Consider the following 15521-nt stretch of genomic DNA (forward strand, 5'->3'; position numbering starts at 1 on the left):
GGGTGACGGGAACAGTGTGTCAGTGCTATATACAGAAGGGGTGACGGGAACAGTGTGTCAGTGCTATATACAGATGGGGTGACCGGAACAGTGTGTCAGTGCTATATACAGATGGTGTGACCGGCACAGTATGTCAATGCTATATACAGAAGGGGTGACCGGCACAGTGTGTCAGTGCTATATACAGATGGGGTGACCGGCAGTGTGTCAGTGCTACGTATAGAAGGTGTGACCGGCAGTGTGTCAGTGCTATATACAGAAGGGGTGACCGGCACAGTGTGTCAGTGCTATATACAGAAGGGGTGACCGGCACAGTGTGTCAGTGCTATATACAGATGGGGTGACCGGCAAAGTGTGTCAGTGCTATATACAGATGGGGTGACCGGCAAAGTGTGTCAGTGCTATATACAGATGGTGTGACCGGCACAGTGTGTCAGTGCTATATACAGAAGGTGTGACCGGCACAGTGTGTCAGTGCTATATACAGATGGTGTGACCGGCACAGTGTGTCAGTGCTATATACAGATGGTGTGACCGGCACAGTGTGTCAGTGCTATATACAGATGGGGTGACCGGCACAGTATGTCAGTGCTATATACAGATGGGGTGACCGGCAGTGTGTCAGTGCTATATACAGATGGGGTGACCGGCAGTGTGTCAGTGCTATATACAGAAGGTGTGACCGGCACAGTGTGTCAGTGCTATATACAGAAGGGGTGACCGGCACAGTGTGTCAGTGCTACGTACAGAAGGTGTGACCGGCAAAGTGTGTCAGTGCTATATACAGAAGGGGTGACCGGCACAGTGTGTCAGTGCTATATAAAGAAGGGGTGACCGGCACAGTGTGTCAGTGCTATATACAGAAGGGGTGACCGGCACAGTGTGTCAGTGCTATATACAGAAGGTGTGACCGGCACAGTGTGTCAGTGCTATATACAGATGGGGTGACCGGCACAGTGTGTCAGTGCTATATACAGATGGGGTGACCGGCACAGTGTGTCAGTGCTATATACAGATGGGGGTGACCGGCACAGTGTGTCAGTGCTATATACAGAAGGTGTGACCGGCACAGTGTGTCAGTGCTATATACAGATGGGGTGACCGGCACAGTGTGTCAGTGCTATATACAGATGGTGTAACCGGCACAGTGTGTCAGTGCTATATACAGATGGGGTGACCGGCACAGTGTGTCAGTGCTACGTACAGAAGGGGTGACCGGCAGTGTGTCAGTGCTATATACAGATGGGGTGACCGGCACAGTGTGTCAGTGCTATATACAGATGGGGTGACCGGCACAGTGTGTCAGTGCTATATACAGATGGGGTGACGGGTACAGTGTGTCAGTGCTATATACAGAAGGGGTGACCGGCACAGTGTGTCAGTGCTATATACAGATGGGGTGACGGGTACAGTGTGTCAGTGCTATATACAGAAGGGGTGACCGGCACAGTGTGTCAGTGCTATATACAGATGGGGTGACCGGCACAGTGTGTCAGTGCTATATACAGATGGGGTGACCGGCACAGTGTGTCAGTGCTATATACAGAAGGGGTGACCGGCACAGTGTGTCAGTGCTATATACAGAAGGGGTGATCGGCACAGTGTGTCAGTGCTATATACAGAAGGGGTGACCGGCACAGTGTGTCAGTGCTATATACAGATGGTGTGACCGGCACAGTATGTCAGTGCTATATACAGATGGGGTGACCGGCACAGTGTGTCAGTGCTATATACAGAAGGGGTGACCGGCACAGTGTGTCAGTGCTATATACAGAAGGGGTGACCGGCACAGTGTGTCAGTGCTATATACAGAAGGGGTGAAAGGCATAGTTTTGTATAGGTGTGTACGTGGCAGGATGGATGATGAAGCATTTAATTGCAGCTAAGTAGACAAAGTAAGGGAAATTTGTTACAGTGTCTGAATAGAAAAGCTGCCTTCCCACTCTGTAATTAGGTTGGATTCTGCAGGAAAATGTCTGAGCACACGTAGCAAGTGTAAGAGGAAATCTACGATATGCAGTCTGGATCCTGTACTGTATATGCACCTGTGTCAGGGGGGATTGCGGGGCTTTAGAGATATTCTTGTCTATAATGCACACACTCATGACTTCCTACGGTACACAGTGAGTGACCCAACTACACCCTCCCACGATGACTGAAACAATCACATATCTGTCTGCTCATTTCCGTACCGTGTGTGCTGCTGAAGGTGAGAGAGCTGGCGGAAGGCTTTCTGGCAGTAGCTACAGCTGTACGGCTTGGCCCCCGAGTGGATGCGCACGTGCTGTGTCAAGTAGGAGCTGTTGGCAAAGGTTTTGGAGCAGTGCGGACACTTGTGGGGCTTGGCCTCTGTGTGCGACTTGGAGTGAATTTGCATCTCAGATTTGGAGAAGAAAGTGATGGAGCACATGCGACACCTGGAAAAGTGACAGAGATATCACATCATGATGACATAACTACAATAATACAACATTCTAACAAACAAACAGTCGCACCCACGAACGTCAGCATGGCTCCCATGTAATAACCAGAGAGATATGAAGGGCCAGGCAGAGAAAATTCCCAAATATAAACATCATATTTCACAAAACAAATCCGCAATACGCAGAAGCAGCTACAGGTGCCGGAAAGTGTACGTCTGACAAGTAACATGACACATACACACACTAAGCACACAGTAACGTCAGTACGTCTAACAAGTAACATGACACATACACACTAAGCACACAGTAACGTCAGTACGTCTAACAAGTAACATGACACATACACACTAAGCACACAGTTACGTCAGTACGTCTAACAAGTAACATGACACATATACACACTAAGCACACAGTAACGTCAGTACGTCTGACAAGTAACATGACACATACACACACTAAGCACACAGTAACGTCAGTACGTCTAACAAGTAACATGACACATATACACACTAAGCACACAGTAACGTCAGTACGTCTAACAAGTAACATGACATATACACACTAAGCACACAGTAACGTCAGTACGTCTAACAAGTAACATGACACATACACACACTAAGCACACAGTAACGTCAGTACATCTAACAAGTAACATGACACATATACACTAAGCACACAGTAACGTCAGTACATCTAACAAGTAACATGACACATACACACTAAGCACACAGTTACGTCAGTACGTCTAACAAGTAACATGACACATATACACACTAAGCACACAGTAACGTCAGTACATCTAACAAGTAACATGACACATACACACACTAAGCACACAGTAACGTCAGTACGTCTAACAAGTAACATGACACATATATACACTAAGCACACAGTTACGTCAGTACGTCTAACAAGTAACATGACACATACACACACTAAGCACACAGTAACGTCAGTACGTCTAACAAGTAACATGACACATACACACTAAGCACACAGTAACGTCAGTACGTCTAACAAGTAACATGACACATACACACTAAGCACACAGTTACGTCAGTACGTCTAACAAGTAACATGACACATACACACTAAGCACACAGTAACGTCAGTACGTCTAACAAGTAACATGACACATACACACACTAAGCACACAGTTACGTCAGTACGTCTAACAAGTAACATGACACATATACACACTAAGCACACAGTTACGTCAGTACATCTAACAAGTAACATGACACATACACACACTAAGCACACAGTAACGTCAGTACGTCTAACAAGTAACATGACACATACACACACTAAGCACACAGTAACGTCAGTACGTCTAACAAGTAACATGACACATACACACTAAGCACACAGTAACGTCAGTACGTCTAACAAGTAACATGACACATACACACACTAAGCACACAGTTACGTCAGTACGTCTAACAAGTAACATGACACATATACACACTAAGCACACAGTTACGTCAGTACGTCTAACAAGTAACATGACACATATACACACTAAGCACACAGTTACGTCAGTACGTCTAACAAGTAACATGACACATACACACACTAAGCACACAGTTACGTCAGTACGTCTAACAAGTAACATGACACATACACACACTAAGCACACAGTAACGTCAGTACGTCTAACAAGTAACATGACACATACACACACTAAGCACACAGTAACGTCAGTACGTCTAACAAGTAACATGACACATATACACTAAGCACACAGTAACGTCAGTACGTCTAACAAGTAACATGACACATATACACTAAGCACAGTAACGTCAGTACGTCTAACAAGTAACATGACACATATACACTAAGCACAGTTACGTCAGTACGTCTAACAAGTAACATGACACATACACACACTAAGCACACAGTAACGTCAGTACGTCTAACAAGTAACATGACACATATACACACTAAGCACACAGTTACGTCAGTACGTCTAACAAGTAACATGACACATACACACTAAGCACACAGTTACGTCAGTACGTCTAACAAGTAACATGACACATACACACTAAGCACACAGTTACGTCAGTACGTCTAACAAGTAACATGACACATACACACTAAGCACACAGTAACGTCAGTACGTCTAACAAGTAACATGACACATATACACACTAAGCACACAGTAACGTCAGTACGTCTAACAAGTAACATGACACATATACACACTAAGCACACAGTTACGTCAGTACATCTAACAAGTAACATGACACATATACACACTAAGCACACAGTAACGTCAGTACGTCTAACAAGTAACATGACACATACACACACTAAGCACACAGTAACGTCAGTACGTCTAACAAGTAACATGACACATATACACACTAAGCACACAGTAACGTCAGTACGTCTAACAAGTAACATGACATATACACACTAAGCACACAGTAACGTCAGTACGTCTAACAAGTAACATGACACATACACACACTAAGCACACAGTAACGTCAGTACATCTAACAAGTAACATGACACATATACACTAAGCACACAGTAACGTCAGTACATCTAACAAGTAACATGACACATATACACACTAAGCACACAGTAACGTCAGTACATCTAACAAGTAACATGACACATATACACTAAGCACACAGTTACGTCAGTACGTCTAACAAGTAACATGACACATATACACACTAAGCACAGTAACGTCAGTACGTCTAACAAGTAACATGACACATACACACACTAAGCACACAGTTACGTCAGTACGTCTAACAAGTAACATGACACATACACACACTAAGCACACAGTAACGTCAGTACGTCTAACAAGTAACATGACACATACACACACTAAGCACACAGTAACGTCAGTACGTCTAACAAGTAACATGACACATACACACACTAAGCACACAGTAACGTCAGTACGTCTAACAAGTAACATGACACATACACACACTAAGCACACAGTTACGTCAGTACGTCTAACAAGTAACATGACACATATACACTAAGCACACAGTAACGTCAGTACGTCTAACAAGTAACATGACACATATACACTAAGCACAGTAACGTCAGTACGTCTAACAAGTAACATGACACATACACACACTAAGCACACAGTTACGTCAGTACGTCTGACAAGTAACATGACACATATACACACTAAGCACACAGTTACGTCAGTACGTCTGACAAGTAACATGACACATATACACACTAAGCACACAGTTACGTCAGTACGTCTGACAAGTAACATGACACATATACACACTAAGCACACAGTTACGTCAGTACGTCTGACAAGTAACATGACACATATACACACTAAGCACACAGTTACGTCAGTACGTCTAACAAGTAACATGACACATATACACACTAAGCACACAGTTACGTCAGTACGTCTAACAAGTAACATGACACATATACACTAAGCACACAGTAACGTCAGTACGTCTAACAAGTAACATGACACATACACACTAAGCACACAGTAACGTCAGTACGTCTAACAAGTAACATGACACATACACACACTAAGCACACAGTAACGTCAGTACGTCTAACAAGTAACATGACACATACACACACTAAGCACACAGTTACGTCAGTACGTCTAACAAGTAACATGACACATATACACACTAAGCACACAGTTACGTCAGTACATCTAACAAGTAACATGACACATATACACACTAAGCACACAGTAACGTCAGTACGTCTAACAAGTAACATGACACATACACACACTAAGCACACAGTAACGTCAGTACGTCTAACAAGTAACATGACACATACACACTAAGCACACAGTAACGTCAGTACGTCTAACAAGTAACATGACACATACACACACTAAGCACACAGTTACGTCAGTACGTCTAACAAGTAACATGACACATATACACACTAAGCACACAGTTACGTCAGTACGTCTAACAAGTAACATGACACATATACACACTAAGCACACAGTTACGTCAGTACATCTAACAAGTAACATGACACATACACACACTAAGCACACAGTTACGTCAGTACGTCTAACAAGTAACATGACACATACACACACTAAGCACACAGTAACGTCAGTACATCTAACAAGTAACATGACACATACACACACTAAGCACACAGTAACGTCAGTACGTCTAACAAGTAACATGACACATATACACTAAGCACACAGTAACGTCAGTACGTCTAACAAGTAACATGACACATATACACTAAGCACAGTAACGTCAGTACGTCTAACAAGTAACATGACACATATACACTAAGCACAGTTACGTCAGTACGTCTAACAAGTAACATGACACATACACACACTAAGCACACAGTAACGTCAGTACGTCTAACAAGTACATGACACATATTCACACTAAGCACACAGTTACGTCAGTACGTCTAACAAGTAACATGACACATACACACTAAGCACACAGTTACGTCAGTACGTCTAACAAGTAACATGACACATACACACTAAGCACACAGTTACGTCAGTACGTCTAACAAGTAACATGACACATACACACTAAGCACAGTAACGTCAGTACGTCTAACAAGTAACATGACACATATACACACTAAGCACACAGTAACGTCAGTACGTCTAACAAGTAACATGACACATATACACACTAAGCACACAGTAACGTCAGTACGTCTAACAAGTAACATGACACTATACACCACTAAGCACACAGTAACGTCAGTACGTCTAACAAGTAACATGACACATATACACACTAAGCACACAGTAACGTCAGTACGTCTAACAAGTAACATGACACATATACACACTAAGCACACAGTAACGTCAGTACATCTAACAAGTAACATGACACATATACACACTAAGCACACAGTAACGTCAGTACGTCTAACAAGTAACATGACACATATACACACTAAGCACACAGTAACGTCAGTACGTCTAACAAGTAACATGACACATATACACACTAAGCACACAGTTACGTCAGTACGTCTAACAAGTAACATGACACATATACACACTAAGCACACAGTTACGTCAGTACGTCTAACAAGTAACATGACACATATACACACTAAGCACACAGTAACGTCAGTACATCTAACAAGTAACATGACACATATACACACTAAGCACACAGTTACGTCAGTACGTCTAACAAGTAACATGACACATACACACACTAAGCACACAGTAACGTCAGTACGTCTAACAAGTAACATGACACATACACACACTAAGCACACAGTAACCTCAGAACGTCTAACAAGTAAACATGACACATACACACACTAAGCACACAGTTACGTCAGTACGTCTAACAAGTAACATGGACACATACACACACTAAGCACACAGTAACGTCAGTACGTCTAACAAGTAAACATGACACATATACACACTAAGACACAGTAACGTCAGTACGTCTAACAAGTAACATGACACATATACACACTAAGCACACAGTAACGTCAGTACGTTCTAACAAGTAACATGACACATATACACACTAAGCACACAGTAACGTCAGTACGTCTAACAAGTAACATGACACATATACACACTAAGCACACAGTAACGTCAGTACGTCTAACAAGTAACATGACACATACACACTAAGCACACAGTTACGTCAGTACGTCTAACAAGTAACATGACACATATACACACTAAGCACACAGTTACGTCAGTACGTCTAACAAGTAACATGACACATATACACACTAAGCACACAGTTACGTCAGTACGTCTAACAAGTAACATGACACATATACACACTAAGCACACAGTAACGTCAGTACGTCTAACAAGTAACATGACACATATACACTAAGCACACAGTAACGTCAGTACGTCTAACAAGTAACATGACACATACACACACTAAGCACACAGTTACGTCAGTACGTCTAACAAGTAACATGACACATACACACACTAAGCACACAGTAACGTCAGTACATCTAACAAGTAACATGACACATACACACACTAAGCACACAGTTACGTCAGTACATCTAACAAGTAACATGACACATACACACACTAAGCACACAGTAACGTCAGTACATCTAACAAGTAACATGACACATATACACACTAAGCACACAGTAACGTCAGTACATCTAACAAGTAACATGACACATACACACACTAAGCACACAGTTACGTCAGTACGTCTAACAAGTAACATGACACAATACACACTAAGCACACAGTAACGTCAGTACGTCTAACAAGTAACATGACACATACACACACTAAGCACACAGTAACGTCAGTACGTCTAACAAGTAACATGACACAATACACACTAAGCACTCAGTAACGTCAGTACGTCTAACAAGTTACATGACACATAACACACTAAGCACACAGTTTACGTCAGTACGTCTAACAAGTAACATGACAATACACACACTAAGCACACAGTAACGTCAGTACGTCTAACAAGTAACATGACACCTATACACACCTAAGCACACAGTTACGTCAGTACGTCTAACAAGTAACATGACACATATACACACTAAGCACACAGTAACGTCAGTACGTCTAACAAGTAACATGACACATAACACACTAAGCACACAGTAACGTCAGTAACGTCTAACAAGTAACAATGACCACATACACACTAAGCACACAGTTACGTCAGTACGTCTAACAAGTACATGGCCACATACACACACTAAGCACACAGTAACGTCAGTTCGTCTAACAAGTAACATGACACATACACACACTAAGCAACAGTTACGTCAGTACGTCTAACAAGTAACATGACACATATACACACTAAGCACACAGTAACGTCAGTACGTCTAACAAGTAACATGACACATATACACACTAAGCACACAGTAACGTCAGTACGTCTGACAAGTAACATGACACATATACACACTAAGCACACAGTAACGTCAGTACGTCTAACAAGTAACATGACACATATACACTAAGCACACAGTAACGTCAGTACGTCTAACAAGTAACATGACACATATACACACTAAGCACACAGTAACGTCAGTACGTCTAACAAGTAACATGACACATATACACACTAAGCACACAGTAACGTCAGTACGTCTGACAAGTAACATGACACATATACACACTAAGCACACAGTTACGTCAGTACGTCTGACAAGTAACATGACACATACACACACTAAGCACACAGTAACGTCAGTACGTCTGACAAGTAACATGACACATATACACACTAAGCACACAGTTACGTCAGTACGTCTAACAAGTAACATGACACATACACACTAAGCACACAGTTACGTCAGTACGTCTAACAAGTAACATGACACATATACACACTAAGCACACAGTAACGTCAGTACGTCTAACAAGTAACATGACACATATACACACTAAGCACACAGTAACGTCAGTACGTCTAACAAGTAACATGACACATAAACACTAAGCACACAGTTAACGTCAGTACGTCTAACAAGTAACATGACACATAACACACTAAGCACACAGTAACGTCAGTACGTCTAACAAGTAACATGACACATACACACACTAAGCACACAAGTAACGTCAGTACGTCTAACAAGTAACATGACACATATACACACTAAGCACACAGTTAACGTCAGTACGTCTAACAAGTAACATGACACATATACACACTAAGCACACAGTAACGTCAGTACGTCTAACAAGTAACATGACACATATACACACTAAGCACACAGTAACGTCAGTACGTCTAACAAGTAACATGACACATATACACACTAAGCACACAGTAACGTCAGTACGTCTAAACAAGTAACATGACACATATACGCACTAAGCACACAGTAACGTCAGTACGTCTAACAAGTAACATGGACAACATACACCACTAAGCACACAGTAACGTCAGTACGTCTAACAAGTAAACATGTACATCATTTACACACTAAGCACACAGTAACGTCTGTACGTCTAACAAGTAACATGACACATATACACACTAAGCACACAGTAACGTCAGTACGTCTAACAAGTAACATGACACATATACACACTAAGCACACAGTTACGTCAGTACGTCTAACAAGTAACATGACACATATACACACTAAGCACACAGTTACGTCAGTACGTCTAACAAGTAACATGACACATATACACATCTAAGCACACAGTAACGTCCAGTACGTCTAACCAAGTAACATGACACATACACACACTAAGCAACAGTACGTCAGTACGTCTAACAAGTAACATGACACATATACACACTAAGCACACAGTAACGTCAGTACATCTAACAAGTAACATGACACATACACACACTAAGCACACAGTAACGTCAGTACGTCTAACAAGTAACATGACACATATACACACTAAGCACACAGTAACGTCAGTACGTCTAACAAGTAACATGACACATATACACACTAAGCACACAGTTACGTCAGTACGTCTAACAAGTAACATGACACATACACACACTAAGCACACAGTAACGTCAGTACGTCTAACAAGTAACATGACACATATACACACTAAGCACACAGTTACGTCAGTACGTCTAACAAGTAACATGACACATACACACACTAAGCACACAGTAACGTCAGTACGTCTAACAAGTAACATGACACATATACACACTAAGCACACAGTTACGTCAGTACGTCTAACAAGTAACATGACACATATACACACTAAGCACACAGTTACGTCAGTACGTCTAACAAGTAACATGACACATATACACACTAAGCACACAGTAACGTCAGTACGTCTGACAAGTAACATGACACATATACACACTAAGCCAACAGTAACGTCAGTCCGTCTAACAAGTATCAAGACAACTATACACACTAAAGCACCACGTAACGTCAGTACGTCTAACAAGTAACATGACACATATACATCACTAAGCACACAGTAACGTCAGTACATCTAACCAAGTAACATGACACATATACACACTAAGCACACAGTACGTCAGTACTTCTAACAAGTAACATGACACATACACACACTAAGAACACAGTAACGTCAGTACATCTAACAAGTAACATGACACATACACACACTAAGCACACAGTAACGTCAGTACGTCTAACAAGTAACATGACACATACACACACTAAGCACACAGTAACGTCAGTACGTCTAACAAGTAACATGACACTATACACTCACTAAGCACACAGTAACGTCAGTACAGTCTAACAAGTAACATGACACATATAACACTAAGCACACAGTTACGTCAGTTCGCTCTAACAAGTAACATGACACATATACACACTAAGCACACAGTAACGTCAGTACGTCTAACAAGTAACATGACACATATACACACTAAGCACACAGTTACGTCAGTACGTCTAACAAGTAACATGACACATATACACACTAAGCACACAGTAACGTCAGTACGTCTAACAAGTAACATGACACATATACACACTAAGCACACAGTTACGTCAGTACGTCTAACAAGTAACATGACACATACACACACTAAGCACACAGTAACGTCAGTACGTCTAACAAGTAACATGACACATACACACACTAAGCACACAGTAACGTCAGTACGTCTAACAAGTAACATGACACATATACACACTAAGCACACAGTAACGTCAGTACGTCTAACAAGTAACATGACACATACACACACTAAGCACACAGTTACGTCAGTACGTCTAACAAGTAACATGACACATATACACTAAGCACACAGTTACGTCAGTACGTCTAACAAGTAACATGACACATATACACACTAAGCACACAGTAACGTCAGTACGTCTAACAAGTAACATGACACATATACACATTAAACACACAGTAACGTCAGTACATCTAACAAGTAACATGACACATACACACACTAAGCACACAGTTACGTCAGTACGTCTAACAAGTAACATGACACATATACACACTAAGCACACAGTAACGTCAGTACGTCTAACAAGTAACATGACACATACACACACTAAGCACACAGTTACGTCAGTACGTCTAACAAGTAACATGACACATATACACACTAAGCACACAGTAACGTCAGTACGTCTAACAAGTAACATGACACATATACACACTAAGCACACAGTAACGTCAGTACGTCTAACAAGTAACATGACACATATACACACTAAGCACACAGTAACGTCAGTACGTCTGACAAGTAACATGACACATATACACACTAAGCACACAGTAACGTCAGTACGTCTAACAAGTAACATGACACATATACACACTAAGCACACAGTAACGTCAGTACGTCTGACAAGTAACATGACACATACACACACTAAGCACACAGTTACGTCAGTACGTCTAACAAGTAACATGACACATACACACACTAAGCACACAGTAACGTCAGTACGTCTAACAAGTAACATGACACATAACACACTAAGCACACAGTAACGTCAGTACGTCTAACAAGTAACATGACACATACCACACTAAGCACACAGTATACGTCAGTACGTCTAACAAAGTAACATGACACATACACACTAAGCACACAGTAACGTCAGTACGTCTAACAAGTAACATGACACATATACCACACTAAGCACACAGTTACGTCAGTACGTCCTAACAAGTAACATGACACATATACACACTAAGCACACAGTAACGTCAGTACGTCTAACAAGTAACATGACAATACACACACTAAGCACACAGTAACGTCAGTACGTCTAACAAGTAACATGACACATACACACACTAAGCGACACAGTAACGTCAGTACGTCTAACAAGTAACATGACACATACACACACTAAGCACACAGTAACGTCAGTACGTCTAACAAGTAACATGACACATAAACACACTAAGCACAACAGTTACGTCAGTACGTCTAACAAGTAACATGACACATACACACTAAGCACACAGTAACGTCAGTATCGTCTAACAAGTAACATGACACACTATACACACTAAGCACACAGTTACGTCAGTACGTCTAACAAGTAACATGACACATACCACACTAAGCACACAGTAACGTCAGTACGTCTAACAAGTAACATGACACATAAACACACTAAGCACACCAGTAACGTCAGTACGTCTAACAAGTAACATGACACATATACACACTAAGCACACAGTAACGTCTGTACGTCTAACAAGTAACTTGAGACATATACACACTAAGCACACAGTAACGTCAGTACGTCTAACAAGTAACATGACACATACACACTAAGCACACAGTAACGTCAGTACGTCTAACAAGTAACATGACACATACACACACTAAGCACACAGTAACGTCAGTACGTCTAACAAGTAACATGACACATACACACACTAAGCACACAGTAACGTCAGTACGTCTAACAAGTAACATGACACATATACACACTAAGCACAGTAACGTCAGTACGTCTAACAAGTAACATGACACATATACACACTAAGCACACAGTTACGTCAGTACGTCTAACAAGTAACATGACACATACACACACTAAGCACACAGTAACGTCAGTACGTCTAACAAGTAACATGACACATATACACTAAGCACACAGTTACGTCAGTACGTCTAACAAGTAACATGACACATACACACACTAAGCACACAGTAACGTCAGTACGTCTAACAAGTAACATGACATATACACACTAAGCACACAGTAACGTCAGTACGTCTAACAAGTAACATGACACATACACACACTAAGCACACAGTAACGTCAGTACGTCTAACAAGTAACATGACACATATACACTAAGCACAGTAACGTCAGTACATCTAACAAGTAACATGACACATATACACACTAAGCACACTGTAACGTCAGTACGTCTAACAAGTAACATGACACATACACACTAAGCACACAGGTAACGTCAGTAACGTCTAACAAGTAACATGACACATATACCACTAAAGCACACGAACACGTCAGTAACGTCTAACAAGTAACATGACACATAACCACACACTAAGCACACAGTTCGTCAGATACGTCTAACAAGTAACATGAACAATAACACTAAGCAACAGTAACGTCAGTACGTCTAAACAAGTAACATGACAATATACACACTAAGCACACAGTAACGTCAGTACGCTAACAAGTAACATGACACATACAACACCACTAAGCACACAGTAACGTCAGTAGTCTAACAAGTAACATGACCACATATACACTAAGCACACAGTTAACGTTCAGGTACGTCTAACAAGTAACCATGACACATGATACACACTAAGCACACAGTAACGTCAGTACGTCTAACAAGTAACATGAACATATACACACTAAGCACACAGTAAGTCAGTACGTCTAACAAGTAACATGACACATATACACACTAAGCACACAGTAACGTCAGTACGTCTAACAAGTAACATGACACATATACACACTAAGCACACAGTAACGTCAGTACGTCTAACAAGTAACATGACACATATACACACTAAGCACACAGTTACGTCAGTACGTCTAACAAGTAACATGACACATACACACACTAAGCACACAGTTACGTCAGTACGTCTAACAAGTAACATGACACATATACACACTAAGCACACAGTTACGTCAGTACGTCTAACAAGTAACATGACACATATACACACTAAGCACACAGTAACGTCAGTACGTCTAACAAGTAACATGACACATACACACTAAGCACACAGTAACGTCAGTACGTCTAACAAGTAACATGACACATACACACTAAGCACACAGTTACGTCAGTACGTCTAACAAGTAACATGACACATATACACACTAAGCACACAGTTACGTCAGTACGTCTAACAAGTAACTAGACACATATACACACTAAGCACACAGTAACGTCAGTACGTCTAACAAGTAACATGACACACATACACACTAAGCACACAGTAACGTCAGTTACCGTTCCTAACAAGTAACATGACACATACAACACTAAGCACACAGTAACGTCAGTACGTCTAACAAGTAACATGACACAGACACACACTATGCACACAGTAACGTCAGTACGTCTCTAACAAGTAACATGACACATATACACACTAAGCACACAGTTACGTCAGTACGTCTAAC

At 41.3% G+C, this 15521-nt stretch overlaps 1 protein-coding gene across 2 annotated transcripts in view; it reads right to left on the bottom strand.

Moving 5' to 3' along the window:
- Positions 1–1223: 1223 nt before the first annotated feature.
- The window catches only part of LOC128640342 (zinc finger protein 384), a 136008-nt gene continuing 121710 nt past the window's right edge, over positions 1224–15521 (bottom strand). For both annotated transcript variants that reach the window (XM_053692839.1, XM_053692838.1), the window contains exon 5: positions 1224–2417. In XM_053692839.1, the coding sequence (XP_053548814.1) occupies positions 2165–2417 (253 nt within the window). In that variant the 3' untranslated portion in view covers positions 1224–2164. The remainder of the gene's footprint in view (positions 2418–15521) is intronic.

This window comes from Bombina bombina, chromosome 9, assembly GCF_027579735.1.
Source record: "Bombina bombina isolate aBomBom1 chromosome 9, aBomBom1.pri, whole genome shotgun sequence".
Lineage (NCBI taxonomy): Eukaryota > Metazoa > Chordata > Amphibia > Anura > Bombinatoridae > Bombina > Bombina bombina.